The sequence below is a fragment of the Carcharodon carcharias genome, chromosome 9, assembly GCF_017639515.1.
Source record: "Carcharodon carcharias isolate sCarCar2 chromosome 9, sCarCar2.pri, whole genome shotgun sequence".
NCBI lineage: Eukaryota > Metazoa > Chordata > Chondrichthyes > Lamniformes > Lamnidae > Carcharodon > Carcharodon carcharias.
Genome location: NC_054475.1, coordinates 90,506,223 through 90,528,933, shown reverse-complemented (window position 1 = coordinate 90,528,933; position 22,711 = coordinate 90,506,223). Strand labels below are relative to the sequence as shown.

General features: G+C 44.1%; 1 protein-coding gene and 1 long non-coding RNA gene across 2 annotated transcripts in view; one reads left to right on the top strand and one right to left on the bottom strand.

Annotated features, from left to right (window-relative positions):
* Positions 1-13,082, top strand: part of LOC121282528 — a 124,679-nt gene extending 111,597 nt beyond the window's left edge. Inside the window, exon 5 of the long non-coding RNA XR_005944059.1 lies at positions 7,148-13,082. This is a non-coding gene — a long non-coding RNA (uncharacterized LOC121282528). The remainder of the gene's footprint in view (positions 1-7,147) is intronic.
* cenpi (centromere protein I) overlaps positions 1-15,961 on the bottom strand; it is a 95,708-nt gene extending 79,747 nt beyond the window's left edge. The window contains exons 1-2 of the mRNA XM_041196253.1: positions 15,792-15,961; positions 167-292 (exon numbers count right to left, since the gene is read on the bottom strand). Of these exons, the coding sequence (XP_041052187.1) occupies positions 167-292; positions 15,792-15,894 (229 nt within the window). The 5' untranslated portion in view covers positions 15,895-15,961. The remainder of the gene's footprint in view (positions 1-166; positions 293-15,791) is intronic.
* Positions 15,962-22,711: the final 6,750 nt, after the last annotated feature.

Here is a 22,711-nt window from a genome sequence, read left to right as displayed (position 1 = left end):
CTTGCGTAGCTGTCCTGATGAGTGCAAGATGAAAAGCTTCAACAGCATGTCTCTTTTTTCACCAATACTCAAAAAATAAAATTCTTAGTAAGGCCTCTCTTTATTCGGTACCATTTTCTTCCTTTTTAAATATTAAAATGAACAACTCTACAAAGAGATCCTTTACCTAGTCTGGCACTCATAGCCACATCCAGAAGCAGCTCAATTACATCTGGTAACAACCCCTTCTCAAAAGCAATGTCTTCAATTGCCTCCAGATGAAGATTTCCATTTGATGCAGTTCGTTCCTTCACTGAACAAAAAGGGGAAAAAAAGAGTAATTAATGCACTTTCTAAACATTAATACATGCACACATATTTAGACCTAATTCTGTCTCACTTTGTCTCTAAATATTCACATTTTCCAGCTTGTGCTCAGCAGGTGCATGTCACCAAATACTAATCGTGAAGAGGGACCCTTGCAAAATTTTGCTCTAACTCGGAAGCATCATGGACAAATGCAGCAACCCAATTGCTGAAACATTTGGTTTATCGTGTGTAAGTCTATATTCTCAGCAATCATTGATGAATTCAAAGTTGCAAATGAAACTGCTGGACAAAAACACAAATTAATGCTGCTTCCAGGTTATGTCTGATAAGTTGCCTAAATTGTGAAAAATATTCATGTGAAGTACATTCACTGCATGGTGTCCAAGAAAATTTTGCCTAAAATTAGTGCATGTGGCTAAAATTATGCCATCGTGGCCAAACTTACAGATAGTCAGAAATATCTTTTAGACAACACTAGTTATTCTGATTTACTCAATACTCAACAGAAAATACAAGCATCAGCAATGGTGCAGTGAGGAACAAGAATTATTCCAAATGCAACAAGAAAACATTAGAGAATTTGAAGCTCTAGAGTCTAGAGAAAAGTGGGCAGGAGAATCTTTTCCAGAAGTATGAACTGATAGTGTAAACTCAAAATTTGAGAATAAAGAGAGGCTAGTAGGAGTAAAGCTGATCAATTTAAACTAAATTAAAAATAGATCATTTTTTAAAAATCAGCCGGAAGGGCAATGAATGTTGGAATATTGTGGGCTGCATTATAAGCAACACTTTTAGGGATGTTCAAGCCACAGTCAGACATAGGCTGGGAGAGAAAAATTGTTAAAGAAATCAGCCTGATTGGCTGCAAAGCCAATGCTCATCCTTGACAACTATTACCTACTGCCTGCATTTTGCGCTAGTGTGCTGCAATCAAAAGCTCAATAAGGGGATAATGGCAGCAATATTTATAAATATTAATTATCAGACAATTTTAATATGACTTACATTTAACTGTGCAATCCACCTTTTCCCATTTCTTTCCTTTGCTAACAATAGACAATCTTGCTTTTGTGTAGCATCCCTCATACCTTTGGGATGTCCCAGAGTGCTTTGCATCTAATGACTTATAAGGACTTAAGAAAAAAGAGAATATAACAGAAATCATCTGTTATATAAACAACCTCAATTTCTACCCACTCCAAATATCAGAAATCTATGAATTTCAGTCCTGAATATACTCAATAATGGAGCATCTACAACCCTACAGGACAGAGAATTCCAAAAATTCACAACCCTTTGAATGAAGAAATTTCTCAGCCCCAAATAATTTATCCCTTATCCTGAGGCTGTCTCCCCCAATGTTCCCTGTTCCCTAACCAGGAGAAACAATCCCCGAATCAACCCTATCAAGTACCCTTCAGAAACTTGTATGTATCAATGGGGTCACCTTTCATTCTTCTAAACTCCTGGGCATATGCCCAATTTATTTGCCTCTCATCATAAGACAACCTTCTCATTGCAAGAATCAATCCAATGAATCTCAGCTGTGCTGCCTTCAAGACAAGTATATCCTTTCTCAGATATGGAGACAAAAGATGCACACAATACTCTAGGTGAGAACTTACCCAAGACTTGAATCCACAATCATCTGATTTAAGAGGCAAAAGCGCCACTATTGAATCAAGTCAGCAGCATAATTCAATGTGCTTTTGATTGTCATATTTCTGGGTTAATTGTTTTTATGTCCTAAATCATTGTATTTCATTTGTTTATAGATGCTTATCTGTCATAAGATGCATTTCAAATGTGTGTCTCCACAATTCAGCCATTTATGGTTTTTATTCAAATTATTAACTTAGGTTACTATTACAGGGGCTCTCAACACGGCGGGGGGGGGGGGGGGGGGGGGGGGGGGGGATCCAAGGTTGTTTCAAGGGTTCTGCCAAATTTTAAAGTTGCTCCTAAAATGATTGCATGTTGATTTCCTATTGCATTACACTCAATGACTACTGGAGGTAACACATGACACGAACGAAAAATAATTTTTCATAATATTTTTCTGGTTTGCTGTAAAGTAGGTTTATGGGTGTGAGTGTAGATGGTTCTGTCTGTCTGTGTGATTTAATTACATTTGAAGTCAGGTAGACTGCAAGCTTGAAATTATCAAAAGAAACTAGGTGTAGAAATGTTTTGAAATGCTAATGAGTAAACATGGATGCTGTCTAAGCATGTAAGATGTGAAGGGAATTTGCATTTTCAGTTTAGTGAAGGGGTTTCAAAGGGATGTTAGCCTGTTTACAACTAGCCAGATATGCAAGGCTAAGGAGTGTGTTTATTTTTCCCAAAGGTTACTGACAATATTGGCAACATGTTAGTTTTTATATTATGGGTAAATGACAGTTCCAAAGACATATGGAGCAATAGAATTTACATTTTAAAGAGAGAAAAACATATAAAGGGGGCCATGTAAGGTCTAATAGGAGAGTATGAAACAACTTTGAAGAAACTTCCAGCCATTTGTGCATAAGTCTGCTGTATCCAGTAACTAAATTTGGAGAAAGCCATTTAGAATTCCACCATCAAGTGGATACTATGTTAACTTACTGGTTTTGTTTTTAAATCTAAAATCTATTTTGGACTGATGCCTTAAAGAGTGTGTGTAACTGGAAATCAGATTAATTAGGAATTTAGGAGTTGTTGTAATATTAAGTAATTGTAGCCTTAAGAATGCACTAGAAATCTTTTATTTTGTTAATAGCTCAAAAGGTCTTAGTGGACTCATTACTTCTGAATTCAGTGCTCACATCTCGTAATAAATACAAATTGCAAAACCGTTATGATAACTTGGCCAAGTTTCCCTTGTGGATTTGGTCTGCCTGGCACACATCATCTGCCATGTCATAACATTGTTGATGACAGTTCCCTAGAAATGATTATCTTTGTCTATGTTAATTATATATCAATCTATTTAATTATATGTAATTGCAAGGCAATTAATTGGAGCAGATATATACAGGCACTCAATGAAACTGAGGGATACTTGAGTTAGGAGTGTGTAATGTTTCACTCTGTAAATAAAAGAATGAGTAAGATTGGCTCCAGTTCTATGCTTCATCAACTAGCTTTCCTGAATATGACAGTAAATAGATGTTGGTTCTAAACAATTAGCAGTCCCATCAAGGATAAAGGTCTCAGAGTGATTTTAGTGCATGTATGTAGAAGATATACTTGTGCAAAAGCAGTCTGCTGCTTGAGTGGGTGAAGGACACAATGATGTTGGCGGTCCAGCTGCTCTTTTGCCTTTCGCATCCCGTGATGCTGTGAGACAGACTTGTGAAGAGTGAGTGTCGCTTACTAAATAAATTGATTGCTCTGAGACATTCAGGGATCAATGCAAAAGAAATTAATGAGCATCTTACGACACACAATGTTTGTTTTTGTGTAGGTTTTCCCAACACATTTAATTTTAATTCTATAAGCTACTTAAATGCCCAATAAATGATTTGCCAGTCAGTCCATGTAACGTGATAGTGGCTTGCCAGGATTTAAAATGGATTGCAAAGTCAATGTATTGATTTCATGGAGATAGCCTAACAGACATTGGAGTGCAACTTGTTTGATCTCTCTCTGAAGATGCAGCCAACATGGATATGTTTGATCTGAAATAATAGCATCACATTTCTTGATATTATGAATATTGAGCCTTGGTTAAATAAACCACAGGCTGAAAGCATAATTTTCTGCTTTAAAGTCGCAAACCATCTACTCAAATGGTCAGTCCTACTTTTGCTACATCCCATTTGGTTCACAAATATTAAGATGTTCAGTTCGCCTGGTTTGATGTTTCAAGGGGTTTTCAGACACGAGAATTGGAATCCTAATTGATCATTGTGAGACCATAAAGCAGGGAGATTTGAGTAAATATCTAATTGGTGAAGATGATTTGAGAGTTATATGGTAACTAGCAATCATTTTAAAGTTGTAGGTTATTGATCACACACGATGGTCCATAACTTCCAATCTCCAGAAGGTCGTACCCCAGAGGTATCCCAGAAGATGCACTGGGACACCTCCACCAACGTCCACATGCAAGGACTGCACAGGAATTGTCCAGGAAGTTCAAACTTCAGATGGGTGGATGGACAATTACCCTACATTGGGAACCATCCAATACTCTGGTTTAAATCGGAGACTTGGGATGTATCCAATTGTCTTAGCAGAAGTTACCCACAAAAAGTTAGAAGAATTAAAACCACTTCTAACACCTGGGTAACTTGAGTAAATTGAGGTACCCTGTCCCTCTAAGAGAATGCAAGTGAACAGATCATGTGACAGCACTGATGAATCCCTGTACAGTTTCGGCAACTGGTAACTGTAAGTCTAGTTCTGGAGGTTTCTGAGTGAGCAAGTATGATCTGGGGCTCTGCCATGTGTCTCAATAAACCATCACTGTTTATACATCCATCAATCTTTCCCCGTTATTGATTGCAAACAGTAATTGATGAGAACAGAGGAAAGCTTGCAGTTAGAGTTCTGTTGGCCAACGAACTCATTTACCAAAGACATAAAAGTGGCGACGAGAATGGGATAGAGAATAAAAGAAAATAAATTTCAAGACAGGAGAACAAGCATTGGAAAGAGCACCTGTGCTAATCTTATAAAATAGGCAACAGCCAGCATTGGGAGCAGAAAGCAGCGCTGAAGTTTAAAATTTTTTTTAAAATCCTGCAGAATCACAATCACAGGGATCCTACCAAAACTCAACAAGACTGCAAAACCCAACAGAAAAAAGCGGACAGCTGCAGAGTGTTTTTTAAAAAAGATGGCTGCCTTTAAAGCGGCAATATATTTAAAAAGGCAAATACATGAAAAATGGCTATGGACAGAAACTTATAAGAGATCCCAGAGAGAGGGCGGCTCCACGATAAGCCAAACACCTAAGTTCTTCATTACCTAGAAAGCCAATCAGAAGCGCAGTCCCCTTGCAGTCGATCAGGATGCTGCAGTTCAGGTGTGTCGATCCATTCGACCCCATTTCAGGTGACTGGTCCCGGTATGTCGAAAGTCTACCGTTCTTTTTTACTGCTAACAACATCACAGGGGAGGAGAAGAAGAAGAAGATTCTTTTGTCCTCATGTGGGAGCAAAACGCACAGGTTGATCTGCAGCCTTACGTCATCTTGCGCCCCAAACTCAAAGACTTTTAACGAGTTAATAAAAATTGTACAGAGCCACCTGAGACAAAAGCTCTCAATTACTATGAACACTTCAAGTTTAATTCAAGGAACAGGCTTCTGGAGGAGACAATTGCTGACTACATGGCTGTTTTAAAGGCATTAACTGAGCATTGTAAATTTGGAAGGTCCATTAGTGTGATATGTTGAGAGACCAGCTGGTGTGCGGAATTGGAGATGATACCATCCAAAGGCTTTTGCTAGCCGAACCTAGTCTAGACTTCAATAAGGAATTAGAATTAGCTACCATGACGGACAGTGCTGTTAGAAATTCCGAAGTTATAAAAGATACACAATATGGCGCCTTCCATCTGGTCGAGCGGGACAATCAGGCAACAAAAGGTGCAAAAACTTTGTACTCCACGGAAAGGCAGGAAACGCTCTCTAGCTCCAGACCATTGAAAAACAACTGTACTGCAGTGAAAACCCACAAAATGAAAGAGAGAAATACATCCAGGCCTCCAGTGAGCGTATGGCAATTCAAACAAGTCGAGTGCTTTTTCTGCTACTGCTATGGCCACAAAACGTGGCACTGCAGAGAAAGGCAAAAACAACACTGTAAAGGCAGAAGGAAAAATCATGAAATATGCCTCATGGAAGAGCCAGAAGAAATAGAATCAGACAGCCATTCGTTAGATAACCTCAAAGTGGGTAGAACTGAGCCAATCCAAGTAGTTATTACAGTCAACAGATAATCCATTAAGATGGAAATTGATACGGGAGCGTTGATGGTCTGTCAATGGACAATTTAGATATCTGAGTAAGGGAACCCATCTTTTGAAATTAGAAGTTTCAGACACAAAGCTGAGGTCATACACAGGCAAAGAAATAAAAGTAAAAGGGGTATGTCAGGTCAAGGTGCAGTATGAGGGACGGTCTGTAAAATCACCATTTGTAATGTCAGTCAGGGGACCGAGTCTCCTTGGAATGAACTGGCTGGGAGAGACAAACCTTGAGGGCCCACTAAGTTCCCAATTTGAAACCAAAAGTGTTGTTGCAAGAAAAAATGAGTATGCGGACCCAATGGGAGAAACCATAGAAGTGTTACACTGGGACAGAGTTCAAGCTGAAGTCAGCATCCTTCGAAAGGAAATGGAAAATCTACTGAAGGGCTTTCGTGTGCTACAAAACTCAATCAGCTCTAATTTGGGCCACAAAAAAGATATAAAGAAGAAAAGGAAGTGTTAAGCCTGTCTCTGGCCAAGTTAAGGAACAAATTAACTGAAAAGGGGAAATGATGTGCGATTCTCCAGGAAACTATTAATGAGAATAGGAAAGAATTGGAAGAGCTGAAGCAGCTGCTATGTAAAAGCCCTGAAGTTTTATAGCTAGAAGGCCCTGAATTCTCAGAAGAGCTGTCAAAAAACCCAACTACTGAGCTCATTCACATTCAGCTCACATCTGAGTCTAATTCAGCCATTAGCACAATTAAAGAGAAGACAGACGTATGGGTCAGTGCTACCAAGAAAAGGACACGCAGAAAGAAAAAGAGAAATTATTGACAGTCCTCAGGAATAATTTTTTTTTCCTTTTCTTCTTTCTCCTCACACATCATGTAGCTCATCACTGTATTGCTTTGTGCTTGTTGCCCTTTATCTGTTTCAGCTTGGAGGGGAGGGGAGCAGGAGTGAACGTGTCTGCACCTGGAAGATGGTGAAATCATCCACTGAGGGATATAGCGGGCAACTGCCCCGGAAAAGGTGGTCTCGGAAACACCAGCCAAGGTTGTTGGGCTACGACGCTCAACCCGTCAAAGAAGGCCTCCTGAGAGACTTGACTTGTAAATAGTTATTGTGTGAATAACTGATGTGTTTGAAGCTTGTTAGTTGTACTTTTAAGTAAAGGGGGAGGGATGTGGTAAAGTGAGGTACCCTGTCCCTTTAAGAGAAGGCAAATGTATTGATCATGCAACAGCACTGACAAATCACTGTACAGTGCAGGCAACTGGTAACTGTAAGTCTAGTTCTGGAGGTTTCTGAGTAAACGCGTATGATCTGGTGCTCTGCCTTATGTCTCAGTAAACCATCACTGTTTATTCTTACATCAATCTCTCCCCGTTATTAATTGCAAGCAATAATTGATGAGAACATAGGAAAGCTTGCGGTTAGAGTTCTGTTGGCCAATGAACTCACTTCCCCAAGCCATAGAAGTAACTATAGTATGGACCACCCCCACACCTCGATCCCGCATTGGAACCTCCGTCTAACCTTCCCCTTGATCCACATGACTACCCCCACCGCTCGAATACCTTCCCGTCAATCTAATCCCCCTGACTACATCACCAATCTCTGAATATCCTCCCGCACTCCCAGTTACCACCCCCCCCTCCCCCATGACCAGCTGGCCCATCCTACCCCCACCACTGACCACCTTATCCCCAATCCATACTACTCTGTCCCTACTCCCAGACCACCCAACGCTCTGATCCAGCCTACCCAACCCCCGACTGATGACCCGACACCCACCAATGACCAGCTGACCCATCCTAACCCCCGTCCAGTGACCACCTTACCCCCAATCCTTCTTAATCCACCAACCATAGACCACCTAACCCACTGATCCATCCTACCCCCTCCACTGACTACCCAAATCCCCCCAACCCGACATCCCCACTGACCATCCAAACCCCACTCCCTGTACCCTCCCAAGACCTCCCGCCCCACCCCCCACACTGACCACTCGCTATCGTGAGCCATCCGATTCCCCCACTATATCCACTTCCTGCCCCCTACATTTACAAAAGTGAATGAATTCATGAGACACTCCTTGCTTGCCATATTTTCAGCAAATAAATGGAAACATTCAGAATCGTGTAAAACATGTTGACAGAACCTTTTGCTGATAGATTTCTAAGAAAAACTAGTGAATTTTAGGAATTTGAAACCATACAGATGAATATGGTTAAATAATTGAACTACAAATCAATTATTCCTCCCCAATATGTACATTCTGACCATAAAATGTCAGAATTCATCTAATATTTGCATAAATAATATATTATTTGGAATTAAAACACTGAAAGGTCTACTGTTGCTCGAGATTTTGGTGCTTGGCATGGGGAATGTTCAAGGATTATCACCAAATAATACCAGTATGCTGCTTCTGGCTCACACATTTTTATTTTGTTGAGATATCAGGTGGATTGGATTCCTTTTCTGTGCATTTGTACCAAAAACATATACCTGCTCTTTATAAATGGATTCATGATATTGTTACATGACAGAGAGTCGTTCTTCCAGGAGAACAGAATGACAGCTGCTATAATTTATACACACAGCTGAAATGTGATCCATTGCTTTGGTACATAGGTCACAGAGCACAGAAAGAGGCCAACTGGCTCATCATGCCTGTGCTGCTTCTTTGTTAAAATGCAAAACTAATTTTTATTCAGGAAAAATACTAACGTTACAGGTGGTGGGGGGGGAAGAAAGAGAGAGAGAGAGAGAGAGGAGGAGGGATCATGAAAGTGTTTTAGAACATGGGAGGGGTCCTCAGAAGTGAAAAGGTTGAGAACCCCCACATCAGCAGACAGGTGGATTAATCAACACGACAGTCATGCTGGAGATTTTCTTCATCTGAAAACACTCAATTGTGATGCTGCTTTAAAGTCTTGGTTATATCATTATTGGTACACTTAAAAATTAAACCTGATCTTATTTTTAATAAAATGAATTAAACATTCTAATGTAATAGCGCAGTAAAACTCCAGGGCACAAAAAAATAGAAAGAAGAAAATTGACTCAAGTTACCAATCATTCAATTCACTAAATATAAAAAAACATTTTGATTCAGTTATGTGTCTGCCTAGTTAAAACATCAACTTGAACAGGATATTGTATCCCATTGTTCATCATAATACATCTACATCAATGGAATAGCCTCTTCACAAGCAAATCTGATTTTCTGTCTTCTTGCGATTCCTGCCCTTCCATCAAGATGTATTAACTTTGGATCACCAATCCCCAATCTGCCTTGAATCACAATTCTACTAATCAGCTTCAGATCGCCTTTCCAGCCCCAGAGTCACCTTCATGAATTTTTTTCATCTTCAAGATTAGCTCCAGGGAGGATATCTTCAACTCTGATCATTCCAGGTCTACCTCTTCCCAATAGACTACATCTGTTCTGACTTACTGATAAATGTTCACACATCCCCTTCCAAGATCTTCCTACTTCCCCCTCCCCTCCACCGCCCCCTGGGAGCCCTTCTTTGTTTCTGGTTAACCATCATTATTACCCACTGTATTTCCATTTGCACTTTTATTAAAAAAACACTATGTTCCTGCTAAATTTGTTGTTCCTGTTCTACCAGCAGACATGAAATAACTGCAACCGACCTCAGCACCTCCACCTCCTTACTTTCCTTACAATTTTGCTCAATTTGTTTATTTCCTCCTTTGCTCCAGTTGCCTTACCTTCAAACCACATTCCGACCCATGAGGTTGGTTGCATCCCCTCCCCTGGTGAGGAGGTGGTGGTGTCTCTACCCTTTAAGTCCTCGCTCTGCCCTCTGGGAGAAAATCAAACACCCATTCCCTTGCTGCAGCCCCCTGAGCAGGGTCCCTCAGGGATCGGTGAGGGTGCCACCCTTGCGGCGGTGCCCCACTCCGACCCAACCTTTACCCGCAAGATGTCATCTGGTCTGCCAGGGGATTGCAGCAGTCCCTTCATGGCCCCAATAACTGGATCACTGGATGGTGGCGGGGAGGAAGGCCACCCTGCTCTCTCCCAACATTTAACACTGGGCACCACCATCTTAGGCCCGGAGCTCTTTCGGACTCACCAGGTGGCCCGGTGCCCGGGAGGGAGCAGAGATCTGAGCCGCTGCCGCCCTCTGACCCAAATCCCCAAGAGGAGACCAGAGAGGACACTTCTGCCCTTGATCCTGGGGGTGGGATTGAGGTGGAGGTGGAGCCAACTGGCAGCTCCGAACCAGCCACCATACTCAATACGAGGGAGGGGTCGGAAACTGGAGGTGACAGTCTGGAGGAGGACGGAGTTTCGGTGGTAAGCAACAGGGCCGACTTGGAGTTGTTGTCGGGTGAGATGGTGAGTCCCCTGATGCCCTCTACCGACTCTCCCCTCATCCCCATTAGGGATCTCCAGGATTTCTTAGCGTAATTGCGGTCGATGAGACAGGGTCCAGTCGGCCCTGGACTGGTGGCATTCTTTTCCTCTTGTGTTCTGGTCCGCCCGCAAGGCCCTCAAGGCTCCTGCGCTGGACCGGAACGCTAAGAGGGTTCACACGTTTCTCGCTGGGGGCCTGAAGGAGAGGAAGACTTAAAAACAAAGTCCTCTACTTTTATTTCAGGCGTAGCATATACTTCTGACAATAAAGACTACCATAGCTAGCCTCAACATCCATGGCAGCAGGGACGCACTGCGCAGGTTCCAGAACTTCTTGGTCCTCCGGGATGGGAAGTATGCAGTGTGCTTCCTGCAGGAAACCCATACCGTTCCAGGAGACAAAGCTACGTAGCTCCTGGAGTGACGAGGGGGGGTCTACATGAGTCACCTTGCCTCCAATTCTGGCGAGATGGCTATCTTGTTGCCTGCACATTTTCAGCCGGAGGTCTTGGGGGTCAAGGAGCCAGTGCCAGGCCGGTTGCTGCACCTTGCTATGCTCCTGGAGAGCGCAACGCTTCACTTTGTGAACTTGTATGCTCCCCTGGGCTCGCAGCAGCAAGCGAGCTTCTTTGAGGAAGTGTCCACTCATCTGGGCTCCATCGATGCGGGTGAGGGCATTGTCTTCGGCTGGGGGGTGACTTCAACTGTACCCTCAAGGCCCGGGACTGTCATGGTATTCAGCACCGCACACTAGGTGTGAGTAAGTTGCGGGACCTAGTTGGGTCCTTCAACTCGGTGGACATCTGGTGAAATCTCCATCCCAACTCCAGCGTTTTCACTTTCGTGTCGGAACGTCCAGATTTGACCGCCTTTACGTTTCAAAGGCGTACGTGTCCTGCGTTCCGTCAGCTGCTGTACGGTGGGCGCCATGCACGGACCACCGTCTGGTGTGGGCGGAGCTCGCTCCATTCTGCACTCAGACGGGGTCCGCTTACTGGCACTTTAACAACCTACTGCTGGAGGATGAGCGGTTCTTGGGCTCAATACGAGGGGGGGGTCCGTCATTTCTGGCCCAGCTGGAAAAAGAAGCGGGGAGGCTTCCCCTCCTTGAGGCTAGGGTGGGACTTAGGCAAGGCTCATGTCTGTGTCTTCTGCCAGAGATGCGCGAGGGGGTCGACAAAGATGCGGAAATCCAGGGTCCAGGAGTTGGAGAAGGAAGTGCTCAACCTGGAGGCATGTCTCCATCAGCTTGACGCGGACCCGGCCCTGTGGTTGGTGTACGATGAGAAAAAGGGCGCGCTGCGGGACCTGCAATTCGTCGGGTCTTGCCTCGCTACATGAGGTCACGGATCCGGTTCCTCCAGGACCTCAACTGTGGTTCCCCGTTCTTCTACTTGCTGGAAAAAAGGCACGGGGCCTGTCAGCAGCTCCTTACGCTGCTGGCCGACGAAGGATCTCTTGTCTCGGATCCGGAGGGCATCAGGGCCATTGCCCGAGACTACTACACTGCCCTGTTCTCTCTGGATCCATCCAGCGAGGATGCTCACAGAATTTTATGGGAGGACCTGCCACAGGTCGGCCCGGAGGGTGCCGGAAAGCTTGACTCCCCTATAAGTCTGGGGGAGCTGACCGGCGCCCTTGACAGCCTCTCCAGGGGCAAATCCCTGGGGCTGGACAGGCTGACCGTGGAGTTCTTCAGTGCGCTTTGGGACGCGACTACACGGGGGTCCTGGGGGAAGAGTATTGCAACTGGGGAGATGACCCTTTTGTGGCGCAGGGCAATTATTATCCTGCTGCGTAAGGAGGGTCTCCGCCTCCTTAAAAACTGGCACCGTCTCCCTCCTCAGCATGGATTACAAAATTTTTGCCAGGGCCATGGCTTCTCACCTTGACACCGTGCTGGACCACATGATCCACCCTGTCCAGTCCTACACCGTCCCGGGCCGTACCACCTACAACAATATTCATCTGGCCCGGGACACCATTCATTTTCCCCAGAGGGCTGGTCTGTCAAGCACCTTCTTGTCTCTTGACCAAGAGAAGGCGTTCGACAGGGTGGATCACGAATACTTATTTGGGACTCTGTGAGCATTTGGGTTCAGGTCGCATTTTGTCACCCAGATCCAACTTCTGTACGCTACCGCAGAGTGTCTAGTGAAGGTTAATGGTCCCTCGTGGCGCCCCTTCGCTTGGGGAGAGGGGTGCGTCAGGGCTGTCCCCTGTCTGGCCAATTGTATTCTATTTGCGTGAAGCCTTTCCTGCACCTCTTGCGGAGGAGGTTGTCGGGATTGGTTCTGCACGGGCCGGGCATCGGGGTGGTCCTTTCGGCTTATACCGATGACCTGCTCCTCATGTTTAGTGACCCGGCTGACCTGCGGAGGATGCGCGAGTGCCAGGAGGTCTACTCTACCATGTCTTCTGCCAGGATCAATTGGGATAAGTGTTCTGGACTCCTGGTCGGTCCATGGCAGATGGATCCCCTACCCAAGGAGCTCAGGCCTTTCACCTGGAACAGGACCAGCCTCCGCTACCTGGGGGTCCATCTGCTGCTGGCTGGCGAACTGGGGATCAAAGTCACCACTCGCCTGCGGCACTGGACAGGACTGCTCCGAGTACTGTCTTACCGGGGTCGAGTTCTGGTCATAAACCAGCTGATTACAGCCATGCTGTGGTACCGGCTGGTCACTTTGACCCCTCCCCTGGACTTTGTCACAAAAACCCAGAAAATGCTCATCAACTTCTTCTGGGACAAAAGGCTGCACTGGGTCGCTGCTGAGGTTCTTAGTCTCACGCTTGTGGAGGGTGGTCAGGCGCTGGTGTGCCCACACACCCAGGTGGCAACCTTCCGCCTTCAGTCCCTGCAGCGATACCTTTACGTCGAGCCCTCTCCGAGATGGCTGCCCTGGCAACATATTTCTTCCGCCAGGTGCATGGCCTGAATTATGACGTGCAGCTCCTGTTTGTAGACCTGAGGGGCCGTTGTGGCTCCTTGCAAGTGTTGCCTGTCTTTTACCAGGACCTGATCAAAGTCTGGAACATGGTCACCTCGCCACACTCCTGATTTACGGGCACCTGGTGCGGAAGGGGGCCAAGAGGGAGGAGGACCTCCTCAAAAACCTACTCCTGGGCCTGGCCAAGTTAGCCATTAACAGGTCCAGGCAGCGGGCAATCAAGTGGGCCATCCGACCCAACTGGCTCCCTCTCTTCCGTGGCTATGTTCACGGTTGGGTGCCCCTGGAGAGGGAGCACACAGTGCCTGCCAGTACCGTCGAGGCCTTCCGTGTCTGGTGGACACCGAGGGGACTGGGGTGTTTTATCAACCCCCTTAATCACATTTTGATTTGATGTTTGTAAGTTTCCTTTAAACTTTGTCTTTGGTATTACAGCTACTCTACTTTAGAGGCTGTGTTTATTTTGTCCCTCATTTTGTTAATTTAGTTTATTTGGTTGACTCTAAGAGAGTTTATAAAGGAGATGAGGCTGTGTGTCAGGAGGAGGAATTCTAAGATCTAACAAGTGTGAAAAGTCTCCAGCCTCTGTGCATCAAGTTGCTGTCTACAGGAACCGAAGCTGAGAAGACTCACTTTGAATTCTCCTGTCGAGAGTATTGTGTTGCTTAGCCTGGGTCTGTTTAAATCCATTTGTTTTTACTGTTGCCTTAACAGAGGTGTAACTGGGAGTCAGATTAATTAGCGGTTTGAGGAGTTATTATAGAAATAATTTGCAGACCAATATATGTACTTGAAATCTTTTCTTTTGTTAATAAATGTTTAATTTAGTTTTTCAAAAACCTCTTAAGTCATGGTAGCCTTATTACTTCTGAATTCAGGACGCACATCTTGAAATAAAATATAAATTACAAAACAGTTGCAACCATGTGATCAAGTTTCCCTCATGAATTTGATCCACTTGACACACGTTATCTGCTATGTCATAACAAGAAGCAACTCCAAGCTTCCGTTCTCTTGACCAACATTCCCATACTTACTCCCTCCTCTTCAAAAGCGGATTGCAAGAAACCAACAGACTTTGAAATCAAAGCTACCTCCAGCCCCAGCTATCCACTCAACATTCAGCGTCATTCCTCTCATCAGCTCTTATTCCATAGTTTCCTCCCAATCTTACCACTGTCATCACTACACTCATCATGACCACGAAGCTCATGTTCTAGTCTCTTAATCACTTCCCCCTCAGCTCATGATCACACCATTTCTTCTCCTCAATCTTGTCAATATTTCTAATTTATTACTGTCTTCTAGCATTATCCCAAAAGCTGTAATTCATCGTCATTAAAAAAAATATTTAAACCCCACTCATTTTTGCAATTACTGCCCACCCTACAATCTTCCTTTTCCTCTAAAGTCCTGGAAGACACCATTGCCTTCCAACTATATAGCTACCAGTCCCTATTTGTAATCCTATAACCTGGTAACATCCTCAACCACAGCACATACCACTCTGATCAAAGTAACAAATATCACGCGTTAATGAGCAGAGCTTATTGCTCTTCCCAACCCTCTTCAATACCACTAATCACTCTAGCCATCTTCAACAATTCTCCTTGACAATGCACTTGGGCTCTCTAGTGGTTCCATTTAAATGTGAAATGAAATGACACTCCTGCCTGTGGTCTTGAGTGAATAAAACCAGCTTCACATAGACAAAAGTGAAGTCATCCTTGCCTAACATAATATTTCTGTAATCCTATCAAATGCCATCTCACGTTAAGTTTCATGGTACAGAAACTCAACATTTTATTTGATCCCATGTCGTGCTCCTTTTCACAAATCCAGTTCATCACCAATATAATGCCTCAGCTTTTATCTCCCTCATCGCTGCAAAGATTCCTTGCCTTTGACTACTTCTAGAGGATCAATTTCTTTAAACATCTCTTTGCTTTCCGCCTTTCAAAGCTGCAACATATCCTGACATCACAGCTTGTGACTTTACTCATTGTTATCAGCCCGACCCTTACCAGGTCCCTCATGCCCCGAAAAATCAATTTCAAGATCTTGACCGTATTTACAACTGCCTGCGCACTTCACCCCACCCTTCAGCCCTAAGGCTCCATTCATTCAGGGACACAGCAACCCCGGAGCAGGGCCGCACTGAAACTGATGCCTGACTTTATTACCCTCTTCATAATGACAAGTTTGATGAAGCCGCCGCTCCCCGCACTTACCTGAAGTAAAGTACTCAACCGCCTGCTGCAAGGACTCCAGGTCGTCACTAGCCGCTCTCAACCGAGCCTTCACCCTCCCACTCACTCTTGCTACCCGTTCCATCTCACCCTGAAAACAAAACGGCAGAACATTCAAACTAGCGCTGGCGCGCTTCCGGTCAACTGTTAGCGCCTGCGCATCACGGTTAGGAGGCGAGGCGAACGAGCTACGAGCATGCGCACTGAGGACAAAGGCAGCTGACAGAAGCTGATGGTGCGGAACATAGAAACGTAGTGAACCAAAACAAAAATATCTGGAAAAACTCAGCAGGTCTGACAGCATCTGCGGAGATGGATACAGTTGACGTTTCGAGTCCGAATAACCCTTCATCAGAACTAAGATATACAGAAATTAGATGAAATATAAGCTGGTAGAAGTGGGTGGGACAGGAGAGCTCGATAGAGGGCCAGTGATAGGTGGAGGCCAAGAAGAGACTGCCAAAGATGTCAGACAAAAGAACAAAGCGGTGTTGATGGTGGTGATATTATCTAAAGGATGTACTAATGGTGACATTAAGGGAATCAAGCTAGTGGCAGATGGCCCTAGTGCGGGTGGGGTGGGGGGAAGAGATCAAAATGGGCTAAAAGGTGGAGATGAAACAATAGATCGAAATAAATTTAAAAATAGGAGGAAAACGAAAAAAATATAGTGTAAAAAAAATGATAAATTATTGGAAAAAGGGGGATCAGAAAGATGGTGGGGATGGAGGAGAGACTTCATGATCTGAAATTGTTGAACTCAATATTAAGTCCGGAAGGCTGCAAAGTGCCTAGTCGGAAGATGAGGTGCTGTTCCCCCAGTTTGCATTGAGCTTCACTGGAACATTGCAGCAGGCCAAGGACGGACATGTGGGCATGAGAGCAGGCTGGTGTGTTGAAATGGCAAGCGACAGGGAGGTCTGGGTCATGTTTGTGGACAGACCAAAGGTGTTCCGCAAAGCAGTCGCCCAGTCTGCGTTTGGTCTCTCCAATGTAGAGGAGACCGCATTGGGAGCAGCAAATACAGTAGAATGCAGCGAATGCAATTGACGGAAGTGCAAGTGAAGTGCTGCTTCAACTGAAAGTAGTGTTTGGGCCCTTGGATGGTGAGGAGGGGGGGGAGTAAAGGGGCAGGTGTTGCACCTTCTGCGGTGGCATGGGAAGGTGCCTTGGGAGGGGGTTGAGGTGTAAGGGGTGATGGAGGAGTGGACCAGGGTGTCCCGGAGGGAATGATCCCTGCAGAAAGCCGCCGGGGGATGAAGGGAAGATATGTTTGGTAGTAGCATCATGCTGGAGTTGGCGGAAATAGCGGAGGATGATCCTTTGAACACGGAGGCTGGTGGGGTGATAAGTGAGGACAAGGGGGACCCTATCATGGTTCTGGGAGGGAGAGGAAGGTGTGAGGACGGATGCGCAGGAGATGGGCTGGACATGGCTGAGGGCCCTGTCAACCACCGTGGGCGGAAAACCTCAGTTAAGGAAGAAGGAAGACATGTCAGAGGAACTGTTTTGGAAAGTGGCATCATCAGAACAGATGCGACGGAGGCGAAGGAACTGAGAGAATGGGATGGAGTCCTTACAGGAAGCGGGGTGTGAGGAGCTGTCGTCGAGGTAGCTATGGGAGTCGGTAGGCTTGTAATGAACATTGGTGGACAGTCTATCACCAGAAGTTGAGACAGCGAGGTCAAGGAACGGAAGGGAAGTGTCAGTGATGGACCACGTGAAAATGATGGAGAGATGGAAATTGGAAGCAAAATTAATAAATTTTTCGAGATCCAGATGAGAGCATGAAGCGGCACCGAAGCAGTCATCGATGTACTGGAGAAAGAGTTGTGGGAGGGGGCCTGAGTAGGACTAGAACAAGGAATGTTCCACCCCCCATAAAGAGAGAGGCATAACTGGGGCCTATGTGTAGTGTCTCATCACTGAGCAAAAACTGATGGACAGGAGCAAAAGAAAAACGAACTGAATAAATATTGTAGATGGAAAGCCTGGATCCTAAAAATCCAGCTTCCAGCAATCATATAAGACCCTAAGATGTCAGAGCAGAAGTAGGCCATTCAGCCCATCGAGTCTGATCCAGCATTCAATGAGATCGTGGCAGGTCTGATAATCCTCAACTCCACTTTCCTGCCTTTTCCCCATAACCCTTGATTCCCTTACTGATTAAAAATCTGTCCAACTCAACCTTGAATATACTTAATAACCCAACCTCTACAGCCTTCAGCAGTAATGAGTTCCAGAGATTCACTACCCTCTGAGAGAAGAAATTCCTCCTCATATCTGTCTTAAATGGGTGCCCCCTTACTTTGAGATTATGCCTTCTGGTCCTAGACTCTCTCACAAAGGAAAACAACCTCTCAGCATCTACCCTGTCAAGCCCCCTAAGAATCTTATGTGTTTCAATAAGGTCGCTTCTCATTCTTCTAAACTTCAATGAGTACAGGCTCAACCTCTCCTCATAAGAAAATCCCTCCATAACCTTCTCTGGATTGCCTCCAATGCCAGTAGATCTTTCCTTAGGTAAGAGGACCAACATTGTTCACAGTATTCTAAGTATGGCCTAACTAGTGCCTTGTATAGTTTTAGCAAGAATTCCCGATTTTTATACTCCATTCCCTTTGAAATAAAGACCAACATTCCGTTTGCCTTCCCTATTACCTGCTGAACTTGTATGTTAGCTTTTTGGGATTCATGCACAAGGACTCTCAAATCATTCTGTGCTGCAGCCTTCTGTAGTCTCTCTCCGTTTAAATAATATTCAGTTCCTCTATTTTTCCTGCCAAAGTGCATAACTTCACATTTTCTCACATTATATTCCATCTGCCAAGTTTTTGCCCACTCACTTAACCTGTCTTTATCCCTCTGTAGACTCCTTGTATCATCCTCACCAATTATTCCTAACTATTTTTGTGTCATCTGCAAACCTGGCGATAGTATATTCATTTCTCTCATCTAACTCATTAACATATATTGTAAATAATTGAGACCCCAGCACTGATCCCTGTGGCATCCCACAAATGCCCCCCTTATCCCAACTCTCGGTCTTCGATTATTTAGCCAATCCTCTATCCATGCTCATATACTACCCCAAACACCTTGGGCTCTTATCTTATTAAGCAGCCTTATGTGTGGTACCTTATCGAATGCCTTTTGGAAATCCAACTACATTACATCAACTGATTCCCTTTTATCTATCCTGCTTGTTACCTCCTCAAAGAATTCTAATAAATTTGTTAGGCACGATTTCCCCTTCATGAAGCCATGCTGACTTTGCTTGATTAGATGATGTATTTCTAAATGTTCTGCTATTACATCCTTTATAATAGAATCCAATATTTTCCAAATGACAGATATTAAGCTAACTGGCCTATAGTTACCTGTTTTTTTTGTCTCCCTCCCTTTTTGAATAAGGGTGTTACATTGGCCATTCTCCAATCCTCTGAGATTTTTCCAGAATCTAAGGATTCTTGGAAGATTACTACCAGTGCATCCACTATCTCTGTTGGTGGTACTTTTATATCCTCGGGTGCAACCCATCAGGTCCAGGGGACTTATCGATCTTTAGCCCCATTAGTTTCCCTAGTACTTTTTCTCTAGTGATAGTTATTGTATTTATTTCCTCCCCCACCTTTTGCCCCTTGATTATTTTGTGATTTTGGAATGCTATTAGTATCTTCTACTGGGAAGACTGAAGCAAAGTATTTATTCAACTCCTCAGCCATTTCCTGGTTCCCCATTATTATTTCCTCAGCCTCGTTCTCTAAGGGGCCAATGTTCACTTTGGCCTCTCTCTTCCTTTTTATATATTTAACGAAGCTCTTATTGTCCGTTTTTATATTACTTGCTAGTTTACGCTCAAAGTTTATTTCCTACCCCTTTATTGCTTTTTTGGTTATCTTTTGTTGGTTTTTAAGACTTTCCCAATCCTTTGGCTTACCACTGATCTTTGCTACAATGTACGTTTTTTCTTTTGATTTGATACTATCCTTAACTTCCTTGGTTAACCAGGATTGGTTTACCCCCTTCCAAGTATCTTTCTTCCTCACTGGGATATATCTTTGTTGTGAGTTATGAACTATTTTCTTAAGAGTCTGCCATTGTTCATCAACCATCTTTTCTGCTAAACTGCTTTCCCAGTCCCCTCCAGCCAACTCTGCCCTCATTCCCCTTATATTATATTATTATATAAAGGGTAATTACCCTTAATTAAGTTTAGCACAGTTGTTTCTGGACCCAAGTTTCTTACTCTCAATTTGAATGCTAAATTCTACCATATTAGGGTCACTGTTTCCTAGGGGATCCTTTACCCTGAGATCATTTATTAAACCTGCCTCATTACACATTACCAGATCTGAAATAGCCTGATCCCTGGTTGGATTCACAACATATTGTTCTAAGAAACTGTCCCAAATAGACTATGAATCCTTGCTCATGTCTACCTCTGCCAATTTGTTTTTCCCAATCTACATGAAGATTAAAGTCACCCATGATTAATGTACTACCTTTTTTCCATGCCCTCATTATCTCCTGATTTATTCTCTGTCCTACAGTATAGCTACTCTCAGATGGCCTATAGATTACTCTCATCAGTGTCTTCTTCCCCTTGTTATTTCTTACTTCCACCCATATGGGTTCTACATCTTCCGAACCAAATCCTTTCTTGCTATCATACTAGTTCCAACAAAGCTACCCCACCACCCTTTCCTTCCTGCATGTCCTTTCGAAAAGTCACATACTGCTGAATATTTGATTCCCAGTTTTGATCTCCTTGCAACCACGTTTCCATAATGGCAATAAGATCATACCCACTAACATCTATTTGTGCCGTTTATACATTTATTTTGTTCCAAATACTACATGCATTTAAGTAAAGGGCCATAAATTTTGCATTTTTACCATTATTTCCCCATTTGGCCCTATTTGCTGTTGTTTTTTTAAGTTTGTACATTCTGTCCCTTCCTGTCACACTCTGTGTATCATTACCTAAATAGCTGCCCTGCAAGGTTGTTATATCCTTTTGCTTTGTAAGCCTATGTATCCCCTTTCCAGAACCCTTCCCCTCTTTATTTAGTTTAAAGCCCTCTCTACAGCCCTAGTTATTCAGTTCGCCAGGACACTGGCCCCAGCACAGTTCATGTGAAGCCCGTCCCACCAGAATAGCTCCCTCTACTTCAGTACTGGTGCTAGTGCCTCGTGAACTAAAATTTAACTCCTTGACTTTATTTACCCTATGTCAGTTTGCCTGTGGCTCAGGTAGCAATCCCATGATTATTATCTTGGAGGTTCTGTTTTTTAATTTAGCTCTTAACTGTTCAAATTCTTTCAGCAGAACCCCCTTTCTAGTCCTATCAATGTTGTTAGTACCAACATGAACGATGACAACTGGATCCCTCTGCTCCCACTCCATGTTCCTCTCTAGCCCTGAGGAGATGTCCTTAACCCTGGCACTAGACAGGCAACACAGCCTTCGGGACCCATGCTCATAGCTGCAGAGAACAATATCTATCTCCTAATTATACTGTCCCCTACCACTACTTTGCTCCCATTTCCTCCCCTCAATTGAATAGCTCCCTGTACCATGGTGCCGTGGTCAGTTCACTTATCCTCTCCACAGTCCCCACTCTCATCCACACAGCTTGCAAGAACCTTGTAACTGTTGAACAGTTGCAGGGGCCAAGGCTCCTCGAACGCTACCTCCTAGGTCCCCACACCTGCTTCACCTGCAGTCATACTCTCCTGTTCCTGATCAAGACCAAATTTGAATTACCTAATCTGACAAGTGTGACCGCCTCCTGGAGCAAATTGTCCACGTAGCTTTCCCCCTCCCTGATGTGGCGCAATGTCTGCAGCTCAGACTTCAGCTCCTTAACTCAGAACCCAAGTTCCTCGAGCTGCAAACAAATGGTACAGATGTATTCGCTCTGGATCACCTTGGTGCCTGGCAGCTCTCACATGCTGCAGCAGCAACACATCATCCGTCCTGCCATCGCTATCGTATTTTATTTAATTTATTAATTAATTACTCACGTATCCTCACTCTTTATACTTTATTTAATTTTTTTTATACCCACCAGTATTGATCTTATACTTAACAAGCTATCTTTAAGAAAAAGAGAATTAAAAGACTAGAGATCTTAGCACAAACTAAAGACCTCACTTTTACTTTAAAGACTATAAATACTCACCAATCCTATTCTCCAATCAGCTGGTCCATATGCTCTTCTCCATCTCGCACTCTTTAATGGTCACACACTCTTCTCTCACTCTCTCACTGTTAAAGGCCCTGCTCCTCTTGCACTTGCTCCCTGTAAATGACCCCGCTTCTCTCACACTCTCTCCCTGTAAATGATCATGCAGTTTCTCTCACGCTCACTTATTGTAATTGACCCCGCTGTTTCTCTCACACTCTCTCGCTGTAAATGACCCTGCTGTTTCTCTCATACTTTCGCTGTAAATGACCCCATTCCTCTCACACTCTCACTGTAAATGACCCTGTTCCTCTCACACTCTCACTGTAAATGACCACATTGTTTATCTCACACTCTCTCCCTGTAAATGACCATGCTGTTTCTCTCACATTCTCTCGCTGTAAATGACTACGTTGTTTCTCTCACACTGTCACTGTAAATGGCCCCGCTCCTCTCACACACTCTCAATGTAAATGGCCCTGCTGTTTCTCTCACACTTTCTCGCTCTAAATGGCCCCGCTCCTCATACTCTCTCATTAAAAATGTTACCAATTAGTGGGAAAGCTGTAGGAGCAGATTTGAAGGCAAATTATAGAAAGACGGAAAAACTAGCAAATATTGATAATGTTGGACTTTAATTGTCCTAACATATACTGCGATAGTAATAGTATAAAGGGCAGAGAGAGGGAAAGAGTTTATGAAGTTTGTTCA